We start from the raw sequence: 27,496 nt of genomic DNA on the forward strand, positions 1-27,496 counted from the left end.
GTCTATAATTCCCCGTTTTCTCTCTACCACCTTTTTTGAATATTGGAGTAACATTAGCTACCCTCCAATCCATGGGAACTGTTCCAGAATCTGTAGAATTTTTGTTGTAAATATGTGTTCAATGATTATTGATAAATTTATTAATTCAGTTTGGATTATGAGATACACCACAAAATAATCCAAACTGAATTAACTAATTTATCAATAATCATTGAACACATATTTACAACAAAAATATTAGCTGTTCACCCTTGTGCAATCTTAGTGCCTCTCGTTACTGTGCCTTTGCCTACTTTAGTGCCCCTACGAAGTGTTAGCCCAGTGGCTGCCGCATGGCGGGTGGAAGGTTGCTGAGTGTCCATGCGGGAGACTTCAGATGGCCTTGTAGGATGCCTTTGACCAGCTCTGGAGCTGGAAGGCCCGGCTGTAGACTGCACCACCTCAGCATGGGTGGCAGTAGTCTGGGCTGGCTGGATGGCAGGCAGCGACAAGGGCAATGGTGGAGTGGCAGTGGTGGGAGCAGGAATGCTGCTATCCTGAGAGAGGACAGCAGGTTCCTGCTCCACTGATCCACTGCCACTCCCCTGAGGCAGCACCTCAGCATCCCTAGCAATCTGTTGGAGCACAGATTGCTGGGCTGCTGCGACACCGTGAAAGTCCCGGTCGACGGTGGTAGACCCAGCCACGATGGCAGCAGTCAGAGCTTACGTGGCATCAGGCTGAGACTACATGAGAGCAGTCTGAGATTGGATGCCACCAAGCATAAACTGCATTACAGCACTAAGACGTTGCGTCACTTCCGCCTATGCTGCAATGGAAGCTGCCAGATCGCCCATCACACATGGCATCAGGTCTGGGTGCCATGGTCTCTCTGGGAGTCCGCCATCATTTGCAGACTGGAAATGATGGGCTCCATGGTGTTCGCAGAGTTCTGTGCAATGTTGGAGGCGGACTCCTCCACGCTCCTTATCATTGCTGAGAGGCTCTCAGGAACCCTTTTTATTGCACCTATCATCTCCGTGTGCATGCCCATCACCCTTCTTCTAATTGCCTCCCCATCGAGGTCCTCATCTAGGTCCTATGCAGCAGAACTTGTGCGCGAACTCGCCCTCTGGGGAGCTGGCCCCCGAGCTACCCTTTCCCCCTGGCCTTGCTGCAGCCCACTCATCCCTGGTGCCTTATCCTGTGCAGATCTCGCTACTATGCTAGCCTCTAAAGAATGCGTAGTGCCAGTATCTGAGTTGGTGCCTATGGATGAGACATGCAGTGACGCTGTGTGTTCTTCCTCCTCCTCTTCTCCTGCCTCGCTCTCTACGGAGCCCTCAGGGACAGGTTGCTCAGGTGCTTGCTGATTATCTGAAAGCATAAAGGCACAAGAGTCGGGTTAAGGTGAGGGGAGGGTGCAGGAAGGGAGAAATGCATGCTACAGCATGATTAGCTGGAAAGTGCGAAACGCTTGTGGGGTGAGGGGGACGTGGGATGTGAGAAGAAGGAGTAGGGATGAACATCATCAATGATGCCGGTGGCCAAGGCGCCCACCACCTGGCGCCCTATGATTTGTAGTACTCTATTCTCCAACACAGACAGTGGTTGGGTGTCGGCTTGTCCTCTGCCTGTGCGCTCCTGCTCCCTCCTGTTGTGAGCCACCTTGGCCTGCAAGAGAAAGGAAAGTGTGTGAGTGAGTGTGGAGCAATTTATTTGGGTGATGTGCCTGCCATAGTTGAATAGTTGTCATTGTGTGCAAGGTGTGCGATGTGGGTGTGAGTGTTGTTAGGTGGAAATTGTTGATGAGTGTGTGCTGGGGGGGGGTGGTGCTTTGGGCAGTGTGTGAAGACTGTGGTTCAGATGATGGCATGTAGCATTTGTTGAAGCATTGACTCACCCTGACCTCCCGAGTGAGGTCGTTAAATTTCTTCCTGCATTTTGTGTGGTTCCTGGGGACCACAGTGCTGCCCGAGACATGCTGCGCTACCTCCCTCCACATGGTGTGGAGAACTTGCAGCGAGGGCCTCCTGCCACTTGCTGGGTAGAGCACCGCCCTCCGTCTCGCCACAGCAAACACCAACGCCTCCCATGCTTGATCACTGAATCTGCAGGCTTTCTCCCTGGGGCATGGGTCTGCCATGACTACAGTTGCTTCAGTCCTCCAGCTCGTTCTTCTTGACCTGCTGCAGCTTGCTGAGGCAGCTGCACAGCCAGCAATGCTGAGAATGAGGTTCTGCAGCATCAATGATCCTCCCCTTTAAAAATTGGAAAAAGCCTGTGGCATCATGACTTGAAATTAGACTGCACCTGATATTGGTCCACCCTTTGAGCGTAACGCCAATGAGCTTGGGCTTAAAGACTTGAATTAATGCTCCAATCATTTCTTTGAGCAGTGAGAATGAATTTTGCGTGCAGTCTAAAGCATTAGCACTTGCCACTAATTCTCCAACTTTTCTAATGATACCGTCCATTCCTGGGTTATAATAAATTTCTAGCCCCAAATGTACAGATTGGATCTGTAACTTTATGGGTTACAATACAGTATTGAATGGCAATAGGTTAATGAAGGATAATTGACAGCTGAAAAATAGACAATAAGAACGGTCATAGGAAGATGTGTCTCAGTCTTGAAGTGACTCCAGGTTGTGGCAGTGTGATGGCATACAACTTCACCATAGCAAGCAGCTAATCCTGTCTCAGGTGCAATATTGTGGAAAGAGCAGGGGCCAGTTCCCTATTTCCCCTACTGGGGAAAAGGGCGATGGATACCAGAGGATGGCTCTAGACTGCAGTTCTGTACTTCCTAAGAGTCAGTTAATCGGAAGAGGTCCAAGAGTGGATCCTGCACTCAACCTTTTTTGGTGGGAAGCATATGGCTGGCAAAACCAGAAGTGGAGAAACGTTGAGGAGGGAATAATTTGTGGTATATACTGTGAAATTCACAATGGGGGTACTATTATAATATTCTTTGCTGGAAGCAATGGTCCTGGCAGGCCTGTGATGGCCAGTGTGCTTAATGTCATTGGCCTGTATTTTTCGATCCCTACGGGTGGGTACGCGCTGTGTACCCACCCGTAGGGACATCGGAAATGCCAGTTTCAGGCATGCGAAGCGCATACGCTGAAAACCGGCATTTCCGGTCTGTCACGAATGGTCTTGACAGATCCTCCACCTGCCCTGGAGAAGGGCCTCTGTGGGTGGAGAGTTCCGCTTCCTGCAGAACCTCCGCCCGCTGAAATCACTTAAAAATCTTACGCCTGGTAAAAAAAAAGCAGGTGTAAGGCCTGCTTTTACCAGCATAAGAGTTTAAAAAAGTAAAAAAAATATTTTTTTTTCACTCATTTATAATTTAAAAAATACTTTTAAAAACGGTAAGTTTATTTTTAGCCCTGTAAAAAACTTTAATTATTTTTTTCAAAAAATTAAATTTTTGTTTAAAATATTTAATTTAATGTAATTTTAACTCATTTTAAAAACGTGATGGTTTTTTAAAAATGTATTTAATGTTTTGATGTGCTTTTAGGGTGATCTCCATTCGTACTTTTGACAGGTCTATCTGTCAAAAGTATGAAGGGAGATTCCCTTCTCCCATTGGCTCGCCTGGCCCACGTGGTCCCAGAGACACTTGCGAATTGCCTGCGCCCCTGGGATACCTGGGCCCTGCGCATTTCAACTGTGGACAGGCCCAGGATCGGAAATGGCCACACCTCGGGAGTCCTCAGGTTAGGGCGTAGATTTTTTCCCGATAGGAGGCATCTGCACACAGGAAGCCTCCTACCGGAAATTACGGGCCATTATGTCATTGATCCATCATGACATCCACACTGAAGAATTAGTGGTAGGATGTAATCACTAAAGCTTATCCATTAATAATTGGCAGATCACTACTAGCAGAAAATGCAATTAGTATGGCTTATACAAAATTAATATATGTAAAAATACCTTTGTAGAAATTACTTTGACAGTGGCTTTCTATCTTTATTTTTATGCTGCTTCTGACCACATTGCACCTGGGGGCAAGGTACTGACTTGGATAGAGAACTGGTTGGCAGACAGGAAGCAAAGAGTTGGAATAAACGGGTCTTTTTCCGAGTGGTAGGTGTTGTGTATGTAACCTGTACCACCTTAAGAGACTACCTTAAGAGATGGACTACTTTCTCTTGGCTACTGTATATTGTAGTACCGGTGGTGACCACACCGGTATATAAACTCTGTGTAGTAATTTGCTAAGCAGTTCAGCCCTGACCTTCGATTAGTAAAGACCTGTTTTAGTTATTCTTGTTGTCTGTGTCCCGTGATTTATATTAAGCATATCTGGAACACTCAGACTCAACAGTGGCGACGAGTCCGATCTTACCCTGCGGCAGTTTGCATCCAAGGCAGCTTCGTCCCCAGAACGGGCGTCGAGAAGAGGCATCCGCCCTCATCACCCTGCCGAGCACCGCATTCGCACGGGAGGCATCGAGAACCCGGGGAAATTACTGACCATGAAGTCCTCCATCAGCGACAGGCAGTGATCATCCTTCTACCACGGTGGTGGGTAAGCCGATCTAGTGACACGGGCAGAAAGTCGGCCGCGTTGTCAGTGGAGAAGGGGAGGGAAACCGGAGGAAAAAGGGCGGAGAACTCGACCGTGGCCGGTGAAAAGGACCGGGCTGCAATCGGGGCCGAGAGGCGCAGCGACAAGGGCAGCGTTAAGGCCACGAGAACCGCGGAGAACTTGACCGCAGCCGGTGTAAAGGGCTGGGCTGCAATTGGGGCTGAGAAGCGCAGCAATGAGGGAAGCATTGAGGCCACGAGAACCGCGGGCGAGCAAAAGCAGCGTCGGGGGAAAGTAAGAACCGCTGGGAGGCGAGAACGGCAACAGCGCGGTCAGAGCCATTGTAGCCAACGGGGGAAGAAGACAAGCGCGGGAAAAGCCGCCAAGCGCGGGAAGCCACCATTGTAGTCGGCGGGGGAAGAAGACAAGTGCGGGAAAAGCCGCCAAGCGCGGGAAGCCGCCATCTTGGGAAAATAAAAATAAAAATTCAAGGATGCCTAAACACGGTAACATCACTGCTTTTGACAGTGATGTTGAAGATTGGACCACGTATGTAGAACGCATTGGAGTTTATTGTACAGCAAATGAAGTACCAGATGATAAGAAAGCAATAACATTATTAAACTCAATGGGGGCAAAGACGTACGGGTTATTGAAGCATCTGATAACACCAGATAAACCGGCGGATCAGACTTTCGTGAAAATTGCTACGATCCTGCAAGAACATTTAAACCCCACGCCGCTGATGATAGCGGAACGATTTAAATTTTACAGCAGAACGCAGCTGAAAGAGGAAAGCAACGCTGAATTTTTAATTGAACTGCGTAAGCTATCAAAGTACTGTCAGTTTGGTACAGGACTAGCAGATGCTCTGAGAGATAAATTCATGTGTGGATTATTAAAAGAAGGAACACAAAAGCGTCTGCTAGAAGAAAAGGACCTTACGCTTGAGAAAGCTGTCACCATTGCAGCATCGCACGAAGCCGCAGCAAGAGGCACCGCGGAAATGCAACTAAGGTCATCGGAACTCAGCACCAATCAAATGGCATTGGGTGCAGTAAAGTGTTATCGTTGCGGAAGGACAACGCACGATCAGAACCAGTGCTGGTTCAAAAATCAGGAATGCAGAAAATGTGGCAAGCTCGGTCACATAGCTAAAGTATGCCAGTCAGGTAAGAAGACCAGCAGCAAAAAGTCACCGCAGGAAAAGTGCAAAAAGGTACACAAGGTGACAGAGAGCAGTTCGGATGAACAGAAGACGGATTCAGACTCCAGCAGTAAGGAACTGGGTTGTCTAAGAATACATAATGTGGGTAACACAGCAGACCACCAAACTATCTGGGTCACACTTCAGATAGCAGGAGTCCAAGTGAAGATGGAATTGGACACTGGATCGGCATTGACGGTCATGAATAAGCAAGATTACAAAAGGTTATTTCCACACATTCCCTTAAGGGATACGGAGATTGTTTTGAAAACATACACGGGGCAAAGAGTATACCCCATTGGAAAGATAAAGGTAAAGGTGGTCCACAAGGATAAAGAAAGCCGAGGAATGGACTTGTATGTGTTACCTGAGGGAGGTCCACCATTACTGGGACGGGAATGGATCAGGAGAATAAATATGGACTGGCATTCCTTAAAAGCACTAACTGTAGATTCCGGCAAAAAGGAAGATGTCAAACCTAAACGACTGTCCAGAATATTGGACGATGCTAAAGAGGTGTTCCAGCAGGGACTGGGAACACTGAAAGGAATTACGGCAAACATCAAAGTTGAAGAACATGCAAACCCGAAATTTTTCAAAGCCAGACCGGTACCTTATGCGATACGACCTGCTGTGGAAGCTGAACTGGAAGGACTAGAACGTTCCGGAGTACTGTCAAAGGTGGACTGGAGTGAATGGGCCACGCCCATTGTTCCCGTCATGAAGCGTTCATCGAGTAACAAACCGGGGGAACCGGGGAAGGTTCGCATCTGTGGCGATTTCAAGATCACTGTTAATCCGGTGCTTCACACAGTGCAATATCCGCTTCCACGGATTGAAGATATCTTCGCTTCGTTGGCTGGTGGGAAACACTTCACCAAGATAGACCTGGCGCAGGCGTATTTACAGATGGAAGTTGATGAAGCGTCACGCCAGTATCTCACGATCAACACGCGTAAGGGCTTATATCGGTATAATAGACTGGTTTTTGGAGTGGCATCGGCTCCAGCGATTTGGCAAAGGGCCATGGAGCAGGTATTACAGGGAATTCCAGGCACACAATGTTACCTGGACGACATTCTGATTACAGGAAATGATGATGAGGAACACCTTGCAAATTTGGAACAGGTGCTCAACAGATTGAAAGAATATGGACTTCGAGTTAATCACCAGAAATGTGAGTTCTTTCAGAAGCAAATATCGTACTGTGGTCACGTCATTGACCAGGAGGGGCTTCACAATTCACCTGACAAGATCGAAGCTGTTGTGAAGGCTCCCGCTCCGGAGAATGTATCCCAGTTGAGGTCGTTCCTAGGGTTGATTAACTATTACCATAAGTTTCTGCCAAATTTATCCACAGTGCTACACCCGCTGAACGCTCTTTTGCAGAAGGGAGTGCCATGGAAGTGGAGCGAGGACTGTAAGCGGGCCTTTCACAAAGGCAACGCATTGATCACCTCTAAGGAAGTGTTGGCTCACTTTAACCCAACGCTGCCTATTCGGTTAGCTTGTGATGCTTCTCCATATGGTATTGGGGCAGTGCTCTCACATAAGTTGCCAAATGGCTTGGAAAGACCAGTCGCATTCGCATCCAGATCATTGACCTCCGCTGAGCGCAACTATGCTCAGATAGATAGGGAGGCTCTCAGCCTTGTGTGGGGAGTAGGAAAATTTAATCATTACCTGCAAGGGCAAAAGTTTACGCTGCTGACAGACCACCAGCCGTTGGTTTCCATTTTTAACCCTAAGAAGGGTGTTTCGGTGATGACAGCGCAGAGGCTCCAGAGATGGCCCCTTTTCCTAGGGGCACATCAATATCAGATCGAATTCAAAGGTACAAAGCAACATGGTAATGCTGATGGGCTGTCGCGCCTGCCACTACCTACAGCGGAAGAGGCACCGACAGTTGACCCTGTTGAGTTATTTCACTCGACCATCATCGAATGTTTACCAGTCACCAATGCAAGTATTGAAAGAGAAACCAGGAACGACCCGACACTGTCTCGGGTCTACGAATTGACAGTGAAAGGATGGCCAGCTCATGGTGAACCACTGTTACCGGCATTCTCAGCCAGACGAGAACAGCTGTCCGTCTGTCAAGGAACATTGATGTATGGAACACGGGTGATTATTCCTCCTAAATTAAGGGAGAGAGTTCTAAAGGAACTGCATGAAGGTCATCTGGGGGGAGTCAAGATGAAAAGCCTTGCTAGGGCTTATGTGTGGTGGCCAGGCATCGACCAACAAATAGAGGATCTGACTAAAAGCTGCTCAGGGTGCCAAAAAGTTCAAAATGCACCTCCAATTGCACCGCTGCATCCATGGGAATGGCCTTCAACCCCATGGCAACGTGTACATATTGACTTCGCAGGTCCATTCATGGACTCCATGTTTTTAATTGCGGTAGACGCACATTCTAAATGGCCAGAAGTGATTAAGATGGCGACCACTACCTCGGAAAAGACGATCGCAGTGCTAAGAACGATATTCGCAAGAAATGGATTGCCAGAACGAATATGTTCAGACAACGGACCGCAGTTCGTGTCAGATGAATTCCAGAAATTCATGAAGAAGAATGGGGTGAAACATTATACCTCTGCCCCATATCATCCGGCTACAAATGGGTTGGCCGAGAGATTTGTACAAACGTTGAAAAAGGTGATAAAGGCCATGAGCGAAGAGCAGATTCCACTACAACACAAGGTGGACAATTTCCTAATGGCATATCGAAACGCCACTCATGCAGTGACAAATCAAAGCCCTGCCATGATGTTCTATAACAGGAGGTTGTGGTCCAGGTTGGACTTGTTAAAACCAAATGTGCGGAGGGAAGTAGAAAACAAACAGTTCCAGCATATAAATAACAAGACCACTCGGAGTTTCGAAATAGGACAACCAGTGTTAGCCCGGGACTATAAGAATGAGAAATGGCAATCTGGAAAAATTCGTGCCAGACAAGGACCCCTGATGTACACGGTAGATATTGGTGAAAACGTAATACGACGTCATGCTGACCAACTTGTAGAATCGAGAACAAGGGTCGAACCCATGACTGCGACAGAGACACCAGTGGAAGAAGTTAGTCAACCTGAAGCATCTACCTCAGACGCCAATGTATCTGATGATGTCCAATCCATAAGAGATCAACTAGATGAGTCACCCCAGCAACGAGAACCGGAGACCCCTGAAAGGCGTTATCCATCTCGGATCAGGAGGCCTCCTCAGAGACTGAATCTTTGAACAGATTTGCATGAAGTTGTATATATGTTATCCGCCTCCTCAGAGACTGAATCTTTGAACAGATTTGCATGAAGTTGTATATATGTTATCCATGTTATGTTTAAATTGGGATGTATACTGTTAAGCTAAAAAGGGAGGAATTGTTGTGTATGTAACCTGTACCACCTTAAGAGACTACCTTAAGAGATGGACTACTTTCTCTTGGCTACTGTATATTGTAGTACCGGTGGTGACCACACCGGTATATAAACTCTGTGTAGTAATTTGCTAAGCAGTTCAGCCCTGACCTTCGATTAGTAAAGACCTGTTTTAGTTATTCTTGTTGTCTGTGTCCCGTGATTTATATTAAGCATATCTGGAACACTCAGACTCAACAGTAGGCAGTGACTAGTCGGGTACCGCAGGGATCGGTCCTTGGACCCCAGCTATTCACAATATATACTAATGATCTAGATGAGGGAACTAGATGTAATGGGCTAAAAATTCGGTGGCGCCCCATTTGGGGCACCAAGTTCGCCTGGGCGCCAGAAGTCCCGCCCCGGAAGGAGCCGGGAGTGCCAGCGGGATATTCAGTTTCAACGCCCCAAACGGAAGCGGGCGCTGCTCGAGGCGCCCTGCGTCCCTCTTGGGACGCTGAAACTGAATATCGCAGCGCAACGTGCCGCAGCGCCACACACTGCAGCACGGCACGCTGCGGTACTGCATGCCTTCCACCCCTTCTTAAAGGGGAGGGACCTGCACCAGCACGATCTCTGATCGCGAGTGCCAGCAAAAGAGCCCGGCACCGAGGAGACGTGCCGGGGTCTTGGGACACAGCTGGCACTGCCCGGGCAGTGCCGGCTAGGAGGCTGGGGAGGGTGGCGCGAGGAGGTGCTGGCAGGCGGCCAGCGATAAAAATGGCCGCCCCGCACCTCCCCTTTAATTTCCGCCACTACTGCCACAGGTAGGCCCCCCTGAACCGGTCGCGAATTGCGACCGGCGCTACGGGGGGGGGGGCGTGACCCAATATTGCGTTCGGGGCGGTAGCGGGGCGCTGCGCACACCGATGATGTCATCGGTGGCGGCGCAGCGCTACAGGCTAACACCACCATTAGCGCCCCGCTAAATTTCGCGGGAGGCGTGGCCAGTGGCGCTAAAGCCACTGAGTGCTCTCTTTAGGCGCTAACTGGTGGCGCAGCCCACCGAATTTCTAGGCCAATATCTCCAAGTTTGCAGACAACACAAAGCTGGGTGGGCATGTGTGCTATGAGGAGGATGCCGAGAAACTCCAGGATGATTAGGACAGGTTGTTGATTGGGTAGATGCATGGCAAATGCAGTATAAATGCGAGGTTATCCACTTCGGTGGCAAAAACAGGAAGGCAGATTATTATCTGAACGGCAATAGATTGGGAGAAGGGGAAGTGCAACGAGACCTGGGTGTCCTTGTGCACCAGTCGCTGAAGGTAAGCATACAGGTGCAGCAGGCGGTTAAGAAGGCAAATGGTATGTTGGCCTTTGTAGCGAGAGGATTCGAGTACAGGAGCAAGGATGTCTTTCTGCAGTTGTACAGGGTCTTGGTGAGACCACACCTTGAGTATTGTGTGCAGTTTTGGTCGCCTTATCTGAGGAAGGATGTTCTTGCCATGGAGGGAGTGCAGCGAAGATTCACCAGACTGATACCTGGGATGGCAGGAATGACGTCTAAGGAGAGATTGGGTCAATTGGACTTATACTTGCTGGAGTTTAGAAGAATGAGAGGGGATCTCATTGAAACTTATAAAATTCTAACAGGACTAGACAGACTAGACACAGGAAGGATGTTCCTGATGGCGGGGAGTCCAGAACCAGGGGCCACAGTCTAAACATAAGGGGTAAGCCATTTAGGACTGAGATGAGGAGGAATTTCTTCACCCAGAGAGTGGTGAACCTGTGGAATTCTCTACCACAGAAGGCAGTTGAGGCCAATTCATTAAATATATTCAAGAGGGAGTTAGATATATTTCTTAAGGCTAAAGGGATCAAGGGATATGGGGAGAAGGCAGGGACAGGGTACTGGGTTTGGATGATCAGCCATGATCTCATTGAATGGCGGAGCAGGCTCGAGGGGCCGAATGGCCTACTTCTGCTCCTATCTTCTATGTTTCTATGTTTCCCGTTCACCCATCAGCCCTATGCTCACTAACCTACAATGGCTCCCAGTCCACCAATGCCTCAATTTTAAAATTCTCATCCTGGTGTTCAAATCTTTCCATGGCCTCGCTCCTCCTATCTCTGTAACCTTCTTCAGCCCTACAACCCTCCAGGAACTCTGCATTCCTCCAACTCTGGCCTCTGGGGGAATGCTACATCCTCCACTTTCTTCTGCTGTCTGGACCCTAAGCTCTGGAATTCCTTCCCGAAACCTCTCTGCCTTTTCCCCCTGCATCCTCCTTTAAGATGCTCCTTAAAACCCACTTCTTTGACCATGTTTTTAGTCATTAGCCCTAATACCTTTTGGCTGGATGTCAATTTTTGTCTGATTACTCTTCTATGAAGTGCCTTGGGACAATTAACTGCAATAAATTGTTGTTGTTTTATCTGGTTTTGGTTTTTCGATTGATACATCTTATTTTCTAACAACCCTACTTTTTGAAATATTGTGCAATGTCCATGCTTAACTCTTCCTTTAGCTTTATGTGGCATTAAATACAATCTTTCTACCCACTGTCTCTATTCGGGATATAAATTCCTTGACCATTAACCATACAATGAATGATGGCATATTGCCCGCTCCCTTTCGCCAGACTGCAGTTATGTTCTTTCCAATATTATCTTTCAGTTCTAAGAGTAACAGTGCAAGGGGCACTAAAAGGAGGTCAAATCCTCAATGTTAATAAATGCCAATGAAACTACTTCTATAATTGAACAATAAATAATACACTCACCATTATAGAGAGCACAATCCATGAAGGACAGGTCATCAATTCCAATGTCTCCTCCTAAGTTATCTCCCACAGTACCTTCGATTAATATCTGTTACAAAACACACAAACAGAAACATCATCCTTATACTAATCCAGATACCAACTTTTCTATGTTATTATATCAGTCATGGGAATGCATTGTTCATTTACAACTACCAAATCTTACTATAAAGAGATACATTCATTAATCAATTGAAAAAAAGAGATCTCTATAAATTTTACTTTTCTGACTGACTATGATCTATATTAATTCAGTTTGTCAAATTTGACAATCTTCACAATAATGGAGGGAGGTGATTTCCTCTGTTATAGCTGTAGTATTGTCATAAACCCTCAATTGTGTAAATCCTAACCTCCATCAGTCTTCACTTCCTCCAACATCTACAAGCTTTTACATACGAGCTTGGCAGCACCTAACCACTGCTTGATTTATTTTCTCTTGTCTCCTATTCTTTTCAACCCTTTGGCATTTCATCCAAGTGTCTCATTAAAAAAAGAGGGAAATAGATGGCTCATAAGTAGTTAACTTCTGAAATCCTAGTTAACTGGTGAGCATCTAGAGCACTTACCCTAGTATGCACTTGTGAGATATCACAAACCAGTTATATTGTTGGCACAGATATTTCTCCCAATGACAAGCAGGGAGCTGCAGTAAATCGCTGTTCTTCATTATTGTAAGATTCATTGGGCTGGATTTTCATTGGGCCGTGGAGTCGGGATTGGAGGCGTGTGGGGGGTTAAAATCCCAAAATCGGGGGTCCCAATCCCATCCCGTCCCCAACCCGCCTCCATGCCAGTTTCAAAGGAGGCGGGTACCCGCCCCGTACTGGGACCTGCTTCCCCGAGGCGGGAAGGGGATTAGTGCCAATTAACTGCCTGTTAACAGGTAGTTAACAGGCAGTTTTTAGCCTAATCCTTATTTTCATTGTTGAAATGTGGGATTCCCGACGGCTCCAAACCACGACAAGTTAGCGAGCTGGGCCGTCGGGATGAAGGGCTTGGAGGGGTCAAGGTGTCCGGTGTTCAGGTGAGTGATGGGTGCATGAGTGCAGAGGTAAGTGTAAAGTGTTTAAAGAAGTTCTACTAACCTTTTCTTACCTTTACAGCCTTCCTTCCTTCAGGTCTCAGGAGTCCCTCATCTCACCGGCACAGAAAGCAGAATGGCCGCCAGCTGTCAAAATTTGCAGCCTCTGCTTTCTGTTCCGGGGAGATCTCTAAATCATCCTGAGAGAAAGAAATTAACTTGGAGTACAGATTGTCAGTGTTTGACAGCTTCAAACAGCTGTGAAACGCTGATATTTCATCTGTCAAAAGGTCTTGACAGATGAAATTTCAATCTGTGATGTCACCTGTTGCCGGGTGGCCCTTAATTGGCCTGCTGAGCCCGCTGGGCGGGCTCAACAAGGTCAATTAAGTCAAAATCATATGGGTTGGCTAGAACTCAATGGAGGCGGGACTACAAAAAGTTGTAGTCCCGCCTCCTACCCACCTCCTCAATGAAAATCCAGCCCATTGACTTTTACTCAACGGTTACTTGATTACTAGAGGGTGATTTGCGTTTCCAAAAAATATTTAGCGAGTGGTGAGCAGGGCGTCCACTCTGCCTGCCTGATGGAGTCAGTGGAAAACCCAATCAATTTTCACTGTCAAGCATCATTCACACTGACAGACCCACTTCCGGCGCTAACCGCGCTCCTTATAGAAAGCTCGCCGATTGAGTGGGTAGAAAATATTGCCAAGGCAGCCGCTAATTAAAAGCAGTCGGCATCCTCTTCAAGGGTAAGTGAACTTTTCAAAGGTGGTCAATGGAGAGAAAGGCCTAGAAATTCAGTTGTTTGCGCCAGCCGCTAGCGCCTTAGGAGGAGGAGATGTGGGGCGCTAGGCGGCTAGCGGCCGGGCGCAGCGCGATCTGCGCCTCTCCCCAACTTCAGTAAAGATTTAGCGGCGGCGCAAAGCCTTTGCACGCGCTCAGCTGCGCGCGCAGATCCTGACGTCATTTCATCGTGCAACGCCCTTTGTGCGCCCCGAACCGGAAATTCAGTGGCGCCGCCCTTCTTTGCGCCTGGCGCCCCCAGCGACTGGTAGAGGGGAACGGTTCCCAGTCGCTGCAGGGCACGGGGGGCGCTATTTAAAGGGGACTCCTCCTGCAGTATAAGTGGCAGCCATTTTGTGCCAATCCCTCTGTGTGAGAGATGGATATTTGGAGAGAGACAAAGGCAGAGAGCTTTCTGCTTTGACTCAGCGCTTGCACAGGTACTTGTGGCTTCAGGCCAGAGCTTTGCACTTGGATTTCACTTTCAGTGCCATAGCCTTGAGTCGCCACATATAGTGGGGGCAGCAATGGGTGGAAACGTTGGCTTTCTGCATTGCATTCAAAGGGATCAGAGATGCCGTGAGAGAGTGCCAGTCATGGCCAGACGGAGATTGGCCAACAGGCGTCGGCACAGGAGGCCTTACCCACCCTGGGTATACCGCCAACAGTTCTCATATCTGAACATGTCTGAGGAGCAGTGTGTTCGGAGGATGCGATTCAGAAGGGAGGTGGTCACTGAGATCTGCCACCTGCTTCCCAGATATCTGCAGCCACAGCTGAGGAGCAGGACGTCTCTGTCAGTGGCAGTGAAGGTGACGGTGGCTCTCAACTTTGATGCCACTGGCTCCTTCCAATCCGCTACTGGGGACATTGCCAACATCTCCCAGTTCGCGGTACATTGCTGCATCCGCCAGGTGAACAATGCCCTTTTCAGAAGGAGACGTCAGTACATCTCCTTCCCCATGACCCTGGACAAGCAGCAAGAGCGTGCAATTGGCTTTGGAAGAATAGCGGGCTTCCCCATGGTTGAGGGCGTAGAACTGATGAACCAGCATTGGTCAGGCCTTGCTTCAGGGCTGCAGTGTGCAGGGCATGGCAGCCAAACAAGTTGACCCTTCCCCTTTAAGAGCTGACCGGCACCAGCGTGTCTGCCTTCATTGAGCAACTCGCCGCACCTGCGCTGCGCCCGTCCTCGGTGTTAGCGCCCCGGATCGCCGGCTTAGCGCCTAATGATAGTCGTGCATCGCCTGCTTTAGCGCAGCAGCAACCTCTTGGGGCGATGCCACTGAATATCGGTGAAGGTGGCGCGAAGTTGCGCCGGGTGCAAACTTTAGCGGCCGCCCGGCTGTAGCGCCCCAAACGTGGCTATACTGAATTTCTAGGCCAAAGTGTCTGAAGAGAACGCAGCATGACATCGTCCAAGGCCCCATGTATCTCTGATGTAGTCATGGAGGTGCTCATAGAGCAAGTGAGCAATAGGGTGGAGGATCTCTTCTCCTCCAATGAGCGATGGCTGCTCTGTGAAGTTAGCCAGCAGTAATGGAAAGAGCTGGCAGTGCAGGTGAATGCCAGCAGCACTGTTCCAAGGAACTGGCTGTAGTGCAAGAGGAAAACTTGACAAGGATTGTCATGGTACGGCTCCCATCTCACAACAACAACTTGCATTTATATAGCTCCTTTAACATAGTAAAATGTCCCAAGGCGCTTCACAGAAATGTTATCAAACAAAATTCGACACTGAGCCACATAAGGAGAATTAGGTCAGATGACCAAAATCCTGGTCAAAGAAGTAGGTTTTAAGGAGTGTCTTAAAGAAGGAGAGAGAGATAGAGAGGTGGAGAGGTTTAGGGAGGGAATTTCAGAGCTTAGGGCCTACACAGCTGAAAGCACAGCCGGCAATGATGGAACGATTAAACATCTCTTACTTTTCAACAGCCCTGCATCATCCCACCTTAGCCCCAATACAGGTACTATCAATCCTCCCCTCCACTGCTTCCCATGCCTCACCTCCAATCATTACATCTGCTTCTGCTTGCACTCAAAACCTCAAGATCTGCCCTCTCAACTGCTCCCTGACCTTGCCCACACTTGCTTCTTCCTCACAGTATGTACATTATGCCAAGATGCCGATGCATTTTCAAATCCCTTCAACAGGGCAAACTCTACTCTTCTTGCAGGACAAGCTGACACAATATCGAAGGGCGAGTACAAGAACAAGAGAAGGTCCCACTACACCGCAAATCCTGACACCAATGGAGGAGGTAGCAATCAACCTCACTGGTAGACAGAGGGACCACAGCATTTTGTGTTTTGGATCATCCCTTCCTTTTCTCTTTCAATTTAACTCAAACACACCACGTGCACTCTTAGCATGCAACCTCACACTCATCTGCTGCTGCTTACCCTTGTTGTTACGTGCTAACCCTTGTCCCTCTGGCATTTTTCTAGTGCCAGGAATTTCCTTGGAGTCACTCCCAGATGTGTGGCAGTAATCCAGTTTATCTATTTAATGTATAAGCCAGGTTAAAAACAATAAAATGTATATTTTGAAAAGCCCTGTGCCACCAGCATTTAAAGTCATCAGCAAAAAGAATGAAGAGAGAGGTTAAGAAAAATGTTTTACATAGTGGTTTGTTAGGACATGGAATCACCTACCAGGAACAGTAGTACAAGCATAATCCATAACAGTTTTTAAAAGGTAAGTGGATAACATTTCTGAAAGATAAAAACTTTAAAGGATATGAAGACTGAGTAGGGGTGGGAGGAAGTGGAGAGCTCTTTAAGAGAGCCAATGCAATAAGCCAAATGGCCTCCTACAGGGGTGTAAACTTCCAAGGCCCGGAATTTCCTCATAACTTCTACCACTCTACCACTGTAACCTGAAGTGCAGCAGAAACTCCATTGACATGTGTAAACGGGGTTTCCTTTACCCTTCCGGCAAAGGTGCGACGGCAGAGCGGGAGCAGCTCCGAGGAAATTCCAGGCAGTGATTCTATCTAAAATGCTATGTAAATATGCACATATAGTAACCCCAACCTCTCTGAAATTCAAGTAATCTTCTCACTATGCAATTATATGACTATGTAACTTGAGGCCAAGGTCGTGTTAACTGGTGCCACACATTTTAATTACTGTAATTAATAGATGTGAATAGCAGTAGGAACAACGTTTACAAAATGTAATCACAATGGAAATTGGCGACATCCTTTTACTGGGTACAATTACTCTTAATACAAGCAATTTATTGTTCTCAAACAGCTTAGTTTAGTACTATTGACTTAATCATAATGCTGCCTCTTCAAAATGTATTACAGGAAACTCTTTTTTATCTGGCATCGACGGGACCGGCATGGTGCCGGTTGATCAAAAAGTCTGGATTAAAGAGAAGTATACTTACTAAGGTACGAGAACCCCGTACACGGCCACAGATCCAGGCGTCCCTGTTAAGTGCAGGAACCCCGGTTACACGGCCACAGATCCAGGCATCTCTGCTGCATGGCAACAGGTGCAGGAACCCCGGTTACATGGCCACAGATCCAGGAACCCCGGTTACACGGCCACTAATATGAAGTTGTGGCGGAGCCACCAAAGGGCTCAGATCGTTTGTATATAATTCCTTTAACAACATGTTAGCTACAGTCCGAGTCTGTATCTTTATTTATGCTGTTTAACTGTACAAAGTGCGGTTACTTTAAAAGCGCGGCTAAAACGTGATGACGTCACGCCGTTCATCACATGATCCCCCACTGGCGGGAAAACGTGATGATGTCATGACATCAGCCACGGGACTGCAGGGGCAGTCCTCGTGGAGCCTCCAGAGAGAGCAGACCTATATTCGATGTTATCCTGCAGTTTCTTGTTCAAGCCTGTTTGTTTCATTAAAGTTTGTTTTGTTTGATCGCCTGAGTAGAACTCAGTCTTTTAGTTAGGAACCCACGTTCCTACATTGGTGACTCCGACTTTCGTGAACGGTTTTCGCGGAAGATCTTCAGCATGGACACGAACGCCATGACTCTGAAACTGCCACAGTTCTGGGAGCAACAACCAGCCGCGTGGTTTATCCAGGCTGAAGCCCAGTTCGCCATCCGGAACTTCGTCGCGGATGAGACCCGTTATTACTACGTGGTCTCCGCCCTCGATAGCGCCACTGCCTCGCGGATCATCAGCCTCTTCGGTAGTCCTCCTACTGACAGCAAGTATGATACGTTAAAGTCACGGTTGCTACAGGTCTTCGGGCTCTCGAAGTCAGAACGCGCTCGCCGGCTCCTCGCTATGCCCAGCCTCGGGGACTCCAAACCATCCGAGCTCATGAGCCAAATGCTCATGCTCTTAGGTGTCGAACCAGAATGCTTCCTCTTCCGGGAGCTATTCCTCTGCCAACTGCCGGAGCAGGTGCAGGCTGCCCTAGCCAGATCCGAGATTACAGACTGCGCTGAGCTTGCTGCCGAAGCAAATAAGATTTTCACAGTAACCCAGCAGTGCTGCGCGGCCATGAGGCGCCCATCCCCCACAGACGTGGCTCCAGCTCCTCTTGCAGCGGGCTGGTGCTCCTACCACGCCCGTTTTGTCGCGAAAGCACGACGCTGCCGCTGTCCCTGCAGCTTTTCGCCCAATAAAAAACAAAGCTCCTGCAGCGTTCCTGGCGAAGGAGGACCGGGTCTAATGGGCACTCCGCGGCTGCGATGGCCATCGGATCTACGGGAAAACTTCTTTACATCACCGATTCCCTATTGGGTCGACGTTTCCTTTGTGACACCGGGGCGCAGTGTAGCATCCTACCTGCGTTGAATCTCGATATGCAAGCTGGGAACCACGGCTTTTCCCTCGTGGCGGCTAATGGCGCAGCCATTCAAACTTTCCGAAAGCAGCAGGTCCAAGTCTGTTTCGGCGGTCAGCGCTTCCATTGGGAAGTCGTCACGGCCACAGTCTCGCAGGCCATCCTAGGGGCGGATTTTCTGTGTGCCAACGGCCTCCTCGTCGATGTCTGGCATCGCCGGTTGATCAACGCGGCCACCTTCCACATTGTTCCGAAACCGGGTGGCAGCTGGCGGCCATGCGGTGACTACCGACGCCTGAACGATGCCACTATTCCTGATCGGTACCCGATCCCGCATATTCAGGATTTCTAAGCCCATTTGGCGGGAAATTCTATCTTTTCTAAAGTCGACCTCGTCCGGGGGTATCACCAGGTTCCCGTGCACCCGCAAGATGTCCCGAAAACCGCAGTCATCACCCCTTTCGGCCTTTTTGAGTTCCTGCGGATGCCATTTGGCTTGAAGAACGCGGCACAGGCTTTCCAGTGCTTAATGGACTCCGTGCTCCGAGACCTAAACTTCATCTTTGTCTACCTTGACGACATTCTCATCGCCAGCGCTAGCAAGGAAGAGCACATCTGCCATTTGCGTGCCCACTTTACACGCCTCAGCCAGCACGGTTTAATCATCAACCCAGCCAAGTGCCAGTTCAGCCTGCAGCGGATCGATTTCTTGGGACACCGCATAACATCAGACGGCGCCGTCCCCTTACTGATGAAGGTGGAAGCTGTTACCTCTTTCCCGCGCCCGCCAACCGTCAAGGCCCTGCAAGAGTTCCTGGGGATGGTCAATTTCTATCACCGATTCGTCCCTAAGGCGGCTCAGCTAATGCAGCCTTTGTACGGGACCCTCAAGGGCAAGTCCAGTAAGGATCTAATCAGCTGGACGGCCGAGATGGACCAGGCGTTCGTCAACACAAGAGCGCTTTGGCCAATGCAACCATGCTGGCGCACCCACTTCCAGGTGGCACCATCGCCCTTACCACAGACGCGTCAGACTACACCATCGGCGCAGTGCAGGAGCAGTGGGTGAACGGCACGGGGCAACCGCTGGCGTTTTTCAGCCGTCAACTACGGAAAAATGAAAGAAAATACAGCACCTTCGATCGAGAGTTGCTGGCCCTTTTTCTGGCCATTAGCCAATTCCGATTCTTATTAGAAGGACGTCCTTTCATGGCTTTTGTCGACCACAAGCCTCTGACGTTCGTCATGGCCAAGACCGCCGAACCGTGGTCCGGTCATCAACAATGTCACCTGACGTTTATTTCTGAATTTCCCACGGACATTCAACATGTGTCTGGTAAAGACAACCTGGTGGCGGATTGCCTCTCCCGCGCGACGGTCCATGCGGTTCACCTTGGGATTGACTACGCCCTCATGGCCGCGGATCGGGCCTCGGACCTAGAGGTCCAATCATACAGAACCGTCCCCTCTAGTTTCCAAGCGACCGACGTCAGTTTCCAGGCCGCAGGCACCACGCTCCTTTGCGACGTCTCCATGGGCGTTCCCCGACCTATCGTGCCAGTCGCATGGCGCCGGAAGGTGTTTGACGCCATACACGGGTTGTCGCACCCTGGTATGAAGGCTTCCCAACGGCTAATGTCGGCGAAGTTCGTCTGGAAGGGTATGCACCTCGATGTCCATGACTGGGCCCACACCTGCGTGGTCTGCCAGAAGGCCAAGGTCCAACGTCATGTAAAAGCTCCAGTGGCTACGTTCGCTGCTCTGGAGCGTCGTTTCGACCACGTGCATGTGGACCTTGTGGGGTCACTTCCGCCTTCTCATGGTTATACACATCTCCTCACCATGGTGGACCGCACCACTAGGTGGCCAGAGGCAATTCCTTTAGTTTCCACCACTTCGGCAGACGTCGCTAGAGCTTTCATCTCCTGTTGGGTTGCTCGTTTCGGGGTACCGGCGGACATCTCTTCCGATCGTGGGCCACAATTTTCCTCGGAGCTCTGGAACGCTGTAGCTCAGGGGCTTGGCACCAAACTTCATCGAACCACCGCCTATCATCCACAGGCGAATGGCCTTTGCGAGCGATTCCAGTCTTCAAGGTGCGGGATGGGTGGACAGACTCCCATGGGTCCTTTTGGGTCTTCGTACAGCACCCAAAGAAGACCTGCAATCATCCTCGGCCGAACTCGTTTATGGCCAGCCACTCCGAGTCCCAGGGGATTTCCTCCCTTCTCCCACAGAGCCATGGTCCACCTCCCAGCAACTCGTCAGCCACCAGGAAGTGGCCAGATGCTTCGCTCCGGTGCCTACGTCAAATCACGGCCTACAGAGCTCCCACGTGCCAGCGGAGCTGAAGAACGCCGAGTACATATTTATCCGCCACGACGATCACCGGGATCCGCTCAAGCCCCCTTACGCTGGTCCTTTCCGCGTCATCGAATCAGGAGACAAATCCTTTTCGGTCGACATCGGAGGAAAGCCGGATCACATTTCGGTGGACCGGTTGAAGCCGGCTCACCTGGACCTGGACCGCCCAGTCGTCGTCGCTCAACCGCCGAAATGTGGCCGACCGCCCACAGCCGCTGTGCCAGATCAACAACATTCGCCGCGCCAGCTCAACCACAACCGCCCGTCAGCTCGACCACCGTCCATCAGCTTCCTCTGCAGGGTTACCGAAGTCGCTCGGACAGACTTGTCAGGCCTCCTCGATGTCTCACTTTTGCTGTTAAAGACAATTCTGGGGTGGCGCATGTGGCGGAGCCACCAAAGGACTCAGATCGTTTGTATATAATTCCTTTAACAACATGTTAGCTACAGTCTGAGTCTGTATCTTTATTTATGCTGTTTAACTGTACAGAGTGTGGTTACTTTAACAGCGCGGCTAAAACGTGATGATGTCACGCCGTTCATCACGTGATCCTCCACTGGCGGGAAAACGTGATGATGTCATGACATCAGCCATGGGACTGCAGGGGCAGTCCTCGTGGAGCCTCCAGAGAGAGCAGACCTACATTCGATGTTATCCTGCAGTTTCTTGTTAAAGCCTGTTTGTTTCATTAAAGTTCGTTTTGTTTGATCGCCTGAGTAGAACTCAGTCTTTTAGTTAGGAACCCACGTTCCTACAAAGAAAAACTTACCTGAACCTACTCCTGAATTTTGCCGGTTAAGAGAGATTTCCGGTTATTTAGGTGCCGGTAAAAAGAGAGTTTCCTGTACGTAGTTAGACTTACTACTCCTCTGATTGTGACTTTTCATTAACCTCAAAAGGACACTGCAATACCGTAGGTTCATGAAAGGGTTTATATGGTATAGAATTGAACAGATTAATTTTGAAGTTGCACTTTGTACATCTAAGGATGAAACATTATATTGAATGCATGGTAGATGATTATTTTTATAGATTCTGAAAGTCAGGGGTTGCACAATAAATTGCCCGTACCAAGGACACAACTTTAAGAATTTATTAGTCCATTTTTCTAAGTTAATTATTTCCAAGCACTGAAAGCCCACATAGCTTGAATGGGAACAAAATTAGATTTCCTTTGGTCAATAGATGCTGCTACATTTCTGATGCTCTGAAAAGTGAAAGTGCGCAAACACATACCTCACTACAGCACTCTACATTTAGGATTTCAGGGAATGGATTTCAGTGGGAATGGTTTGAGATCTCACTAAGACTGAATGTTGCGTTTCATTTGTAGAAAGATCAGAACAAAGGTTTGCCTACCTAAGAATAGGGACTGCGTTTCAAAAGGTAATTACTGTATGTGGAACACTTGGGATGTTTATGAGGTGTAATGAGGCGCTAGATAAATGTAAATGCTATCTTCTTAAAAGCGATTTTCTTTTACTTCAATGTTCTTTTGTTGTCATTTCTCCCCTTTGAATAATCTGTCTTTTTCTCTTCCGGGAACTGACTCATGCTGGGGCATGGATCCATGGATAGTGACAATGACAACCCTCTGCAAACCCACTCATGGCCACTCTTAGGGCTGAATTTTGCCAGCGCTCAGAGGGTGGGTTTGGAGGCAGGTCCTCTGTCAAAATGGCAGTGATTGACAGCGGGGCGGGAGTCCGCTCTGAACCTGCCTCCTTGTTAATTTCCCAAGTGCCGGCTCTGCCTGCGGTTTGCAGACCAGCACTAAGCAGCAGGTCCGGCAATTGAGATAGTTAAGAAGCTGCTTAAAGGTATATAAGCAGCATTTTACAAGGTCCTAACGATTTTTGCATGTTTTTTTACGAGATTCCTGGTGCTCAGGGATCACGTCAAGTAAGTGTGTTGGGTTCTCAATGACTCTCCATTGCTGTGAATAGTTGATAGCTGCAAAAGTGGTATAAAAGCTACCATTTCACAGCTGTTCAATTTCCAATCTTAGAAGATGGAGCCTTCAGGATTTGGAATACACTTTTCAGCTTTATGGAGGTTTGAAGTGTATGGAGCAAACTCTCTATCCAGTGTCACCTCCTTGGAACAACCTCTCTCACCATTGACAGATTGCTTCTGTCATCTCAACTTCAGCTGCCATCTATTCCATCAGCATCGGTGCCCTTGAAAAAATCGCCCCATGGTCCTCAGAATCCCACCACGATCAGCCCCAACATCAGCAGCACCAAACACACCAGCATCACCAGGCACACCAGCAGCACCAACAACATCAATCTTCTCCGCAATCACTTGATGCTGCACAGGACACAGGGCATCAGCGCCCGAGCACATTGCTGCCCGGGATGCCAGGGATGGCATCATCATGGCCAGATTTACGTCACTTGACGCTGTACACTCTGGCTGCCATGTGATGTGCCAGGTTGGTACCACCTCACACCAACACCATAAAGCTTCCCTACAATGCCCAAGCCATTCCTTTCACACTCATCACCATTGGCAGAGGCGGGGGGGGGGGTTCCTTTATGTCTCACCATTCACTGCAACTCACTAAGCCACTTCCAAAGGTGCACACAAATCTGTCCAAGAAGGCAACGTGCTGAAAATAAAGATTTCAATGTTTGACAACACATGAACAGAAACTTTACATGAACATTGGCGATAAAACCCAAATGCCTACCCTTGTGTGTTGTTAGTTGGTATGTTTGGACAAGGATGAGGGTGAGTGTGAGCGGTGGCTATTGAGATGGGGATGTGATTATGTAGATAGAGTGGGATGGGTGGAGGTGCAAGGTAAGTTGGTGAGAGTAAGGATGTGCAGGAATAGTGTAGGGAAGGCAGAGTGATGGGGATGTGATGAGTGGCACAGCAAGATGAGGCTTTGCAGTAATGTTTCGTGATCTACTGAGATCATTGAAAGGTTTGTGCCACTGCAGCCAGGGACCCCTGACGACATCCCTGCTCGTGTCCTCCTGTGCAATGTTGGTCTCCTGGGGAGATGCCTTCCACCCATTGGAAACGAAGGGAACTTCCCTGCGTGCTGTGAGTCCCTCCATAGGTAATGGGAGAGCCGGGGTGCAGCCATGCACCTTTGTGCTGTGCTTGTCTGTGTTTGCAACACCTCATTGCTGTAGAACACTGACAGCACAACTGTCAAAATGATTGTGGACATGGCCCCTTTAAGGAAACGGGTTGATGACGCGTCATCAAATGACGTCATCAGACCCACTTCCTATTCATTGGCCGGGAACCTCACAGGGTGGGCTTAACAAGGCCAATCAATAGAAAATCTTGTTGGAGGCTGAGATCAAGACAGATGTGGTCCCCACACATCATGAACATCGCCTACCACGGACCCGCCGAGGTTGGAAAAATCCAGCCCTTAATGTGTCAACCAAATGAGTGGGTGTCAGCATGCTATTTAAACATGTTGGCATCACAGTTAAGCTTAACCATGTCCTCATTCTATTTCCAGTAGAAGATACTGGATGGCAATCTGGAGTGAGAATCTTAGGCATGTATTCTTACATGGGTGGCAAGAGGTAGAGCAAGGCAACTTTGTTTGTGACAAGACTAGCAGCACTCAAGGGACTCATTGAGGGTCATAAAGGATAATTGAATAAAGGCCCCGAGGCAGAGAGGGAATGTGGATGAGGTGCAGCGGCTGGGAATCCCGGACGTACAGGTTTCCCGGAGGTCATGCCGATTTTAACAGCAGGAAAGGCCTGCCGCACCAGGCCACAGCCGTGGAGCAGAGAGGAGAGAGCGATGGGGGGCCATGGATAGATGTGAGATGTTCTGGCCTCACCTGTCACTACTTTGGGACGTCTACTTTGACATGTCTTTGACACCTCCACAGCGCCACGCCATAGAGTTGTGTGATCTGCTGCACAACGACCTGCATGTAGCATCTGGAGAAGTGAAAGGTACTGGAGCATGAAGCTTTCAATCTGCTGGATCCTTCCCAACCACTCCATGAAGTATCTACCACATTGGGCAGACATGTGTCAGGGAAATGGACAACCACTATGCTTCTAAGGTCAGATCTTAGTGTCGGTGTTGCACAGGGCTCGTTTTACCAACCCCAAGGTCCGTAACATAATAAATATACAATATTTACAAGAAAGTGATTAAACTTAGCTAGTCGGTAGCAGTGTCTGTGAAAGAAATGCCTTTGTCATGGACCTCTGGCTAGTTGAGAAAACTGAGCAATAAGTTTAGATTTCTCCCCAGAGTTATCACTATCACCTGAAGAAACTCAATATTCCAGACATTCTTTTGTGATTGGTAGCAAAAGTGAACATTTACTGGGATTGTTGCCCTTCCGGCACTATTTGCGCCTGCATACATCGAACTGACCTTGCCAGCTAATATCTTTCTGACAGTCCCAACACATTGCTCATAATGGGTTGGGAGCATGAGGAAACAGGATCTGGAATAGCATCTAATGTTGCAGGTGCCTCGTGGGGTGGCTTGGAAGGATCCAGCAGCATGAAAGCTTCACACTGTAGTAACCTTAGTTTCGATGGAAGAGCTGTCCCGATGTCATGTGCAGGCTATAGTGCAACAGATGGCACAACTCTGTGACAGCCTGTCTTCTGAAACACAGATGGTGGAGATAGCCACTGAAGGGCTGCTGGCCGCCTGTAGAGAACTGGGAATGAACCATGGGGAAGGAGAGAGGGGTGGCCTCCCCATAATGCCCCTGGACACTGCTCTGGTGCTCCATTCGCATGATGGAGATGCATTTTAATATTTTTCACGGTCCTAATGAGCTGTGCATACGGTTTTGTGTGCTGGCTCCCAGCACCCTTTGAGCAAACCAGCTACATTAGGCTGCACTGAGCCCAAAGGGCAGTGAAGGTCTCAGGGTTTCAAACCAAAGTTCCTGCTAAGCTGATATAATAGCAAAATACTGCAGATGCTGGAAATCTGAAATAACAGAAAATGCTGGAAACACTCAGCAGGCCAGGCAGCCTCCGTGGAGAGAGAAACAGAGGTAACGTTTCAGGTCTGTGGCCCTTCATCAGAACTGGAAAAAGTTAGAGATGCAACAGATTTTAAGTAGGTGCAGAGGCAGGGAAAGGGGCAGGGGAAGAAAGAATAAAAGGGGCAGTCTGTGATAGGGTGGAAGGCAGGAGAGATTAAATGTTGCAAATGGGGATGGCAGAATCATCAACAGCTGCCATGTGAAAAAATAGGGGCAGGGGTTATAGTCTGAAATTGTTGAACTCAATGTTGAGTCCAAAGGCTGTAAAGTGCCAAATCGAAAGATGCGGTGCTGTTCCTCGAGCTTGTGGTGAGCTTCATTGGAACAATGTAGGAGGCCGAGGACAGAGAGGTCCGAGTGGGAGTGGAGCAGAGAATTAAAGTGACAAGCGACCGGAAGCTCAGGGTCACCCTTACGGACTGAACGGAGGTGTTCCGCAAAGCGGTCGTCCAATCTGTGTTTGGTCTCCCCAGTGTTTCTCTCTCCACGGATGCTGCCTGGCTTTCTGTGTGTTTCCAGCATTTTCTGTTATTCTTGCTAAGCTGCGTGGCCGCACAGCGGTCTGGAAGTCTCGCACAGGCTGCTCATGGGCTTTTCAATGTAAATAACTGCGCATGTGCGAAAAATTGATTGGGCCACGCAGCCAGTTAAAGGGCCCACGCACCAAAAAAAATTACAGGGGACATTGCTTCAAACCCCATAATACTTGGAGTGGCTGCCCGATGCTGTTGTTTCGTGATCTACTGCAGAAGAGCCTTAAGTTAACTGCAAATCATATCAGGGTAGTTGAGAAGAACATTATCACCCGAGGGATTGATCACATCAAAATGAATCAAAGCCTCAAAGTGGCTAATTTAAGCATGTTAGTTTACAGGATTCACAGCAGACAAGTGATTATAATTGTGGGTTGTATTTATTGGGGAGCTTGTCCACTAAATCGCAATGTGACAAAATTCACTGCTTAGGCAGCTAACTGGTGAAGGCTATTACCTGTCCTCATAAAGGTTTTACTGCTGATGCACTGACACTTTATCAGTTTCATTAGCAAAAACCTTCCATTTGGTTTGATTCTATTTGTCTCCTCAGACATATTTTTGAAGGATCATACAGGTTGACTATCACTGCGGTCTATGACACAGCACACAATACAATGTTTCTCTTGCCCAATAAATCTACTACAGAATTACATTTGCAATACCTCATGAATTATTGGTGCTTTCCTCAGGAAAAAAAAGAAAGACTTGCATTTATATAGCGCCTTTCACGACCACCGGATGTCTCAAAGCACTTTATAGCCAATGAAGTACTTTTTGAAGTGGAGTCACTGTTGTAATGTGGGAAACGCGGCAGCCAATTTGCGCACAGCAAGCTCCCACAAACAGCAATGTGATAATGACCAGATAATCTGTTTTTTTTGTTATGTTGGTTGAGGGATAAATATTGGCCAGGATACCGGGGATAACTCCCCTGCTCTTCTTCGAAATAGTGCCATGGGAACTTTTACATCCACCTGAGAGAGCAGACAGGGCCTCGGTTTAACATCTCATCTGAAAGACGGCACCATGACAGCGCTCCCTCAGCACTGTACTGGAGTGTCAGCCTAGATTTATGTGCTCGAGT

At 48.6% G+C, this 27,496-nt stretch overlaps 1 protein-coding gene across 1 annotated transcript in view; it reads right to left on the reverse strand.

The window, feature by feature from the left end:
* malrd1 (MAM and LDL receptor class A domain containing 1) overlaps positions 1–27,496 on the reverse strand; it is a 408,505-nt gene that overhangs the window by 373,691 nt on the left and 7,318 nt on the right. Inside the window, exon 2 of the mRNA XM_085987833.1 lies at positions 11,878–11,965. Within this exon, the coding sequence (XP_085843959.1) occupies positions 11,878–11,965 (88 nt within the window). The remainder of the gene's footprint in view (positions 1–11,877; positions 11,966–27,496) is intronic.

This window comes from Somniosus microcephalus, chromosome 5 (genome assembly GCF_052327205.1).
Source record: "Somniosus microcephalus isolate GS21.2 chromosome 5, FLI_Smic_1.0, whole genome shotgun sequence".
NCBI classification, from domain to species: Eukaryota; Metazoa; Chordata; class Chondrichthyes; order Squaliformes; family Somniosidae; genus Somniosus; species Somniosus microcephalus.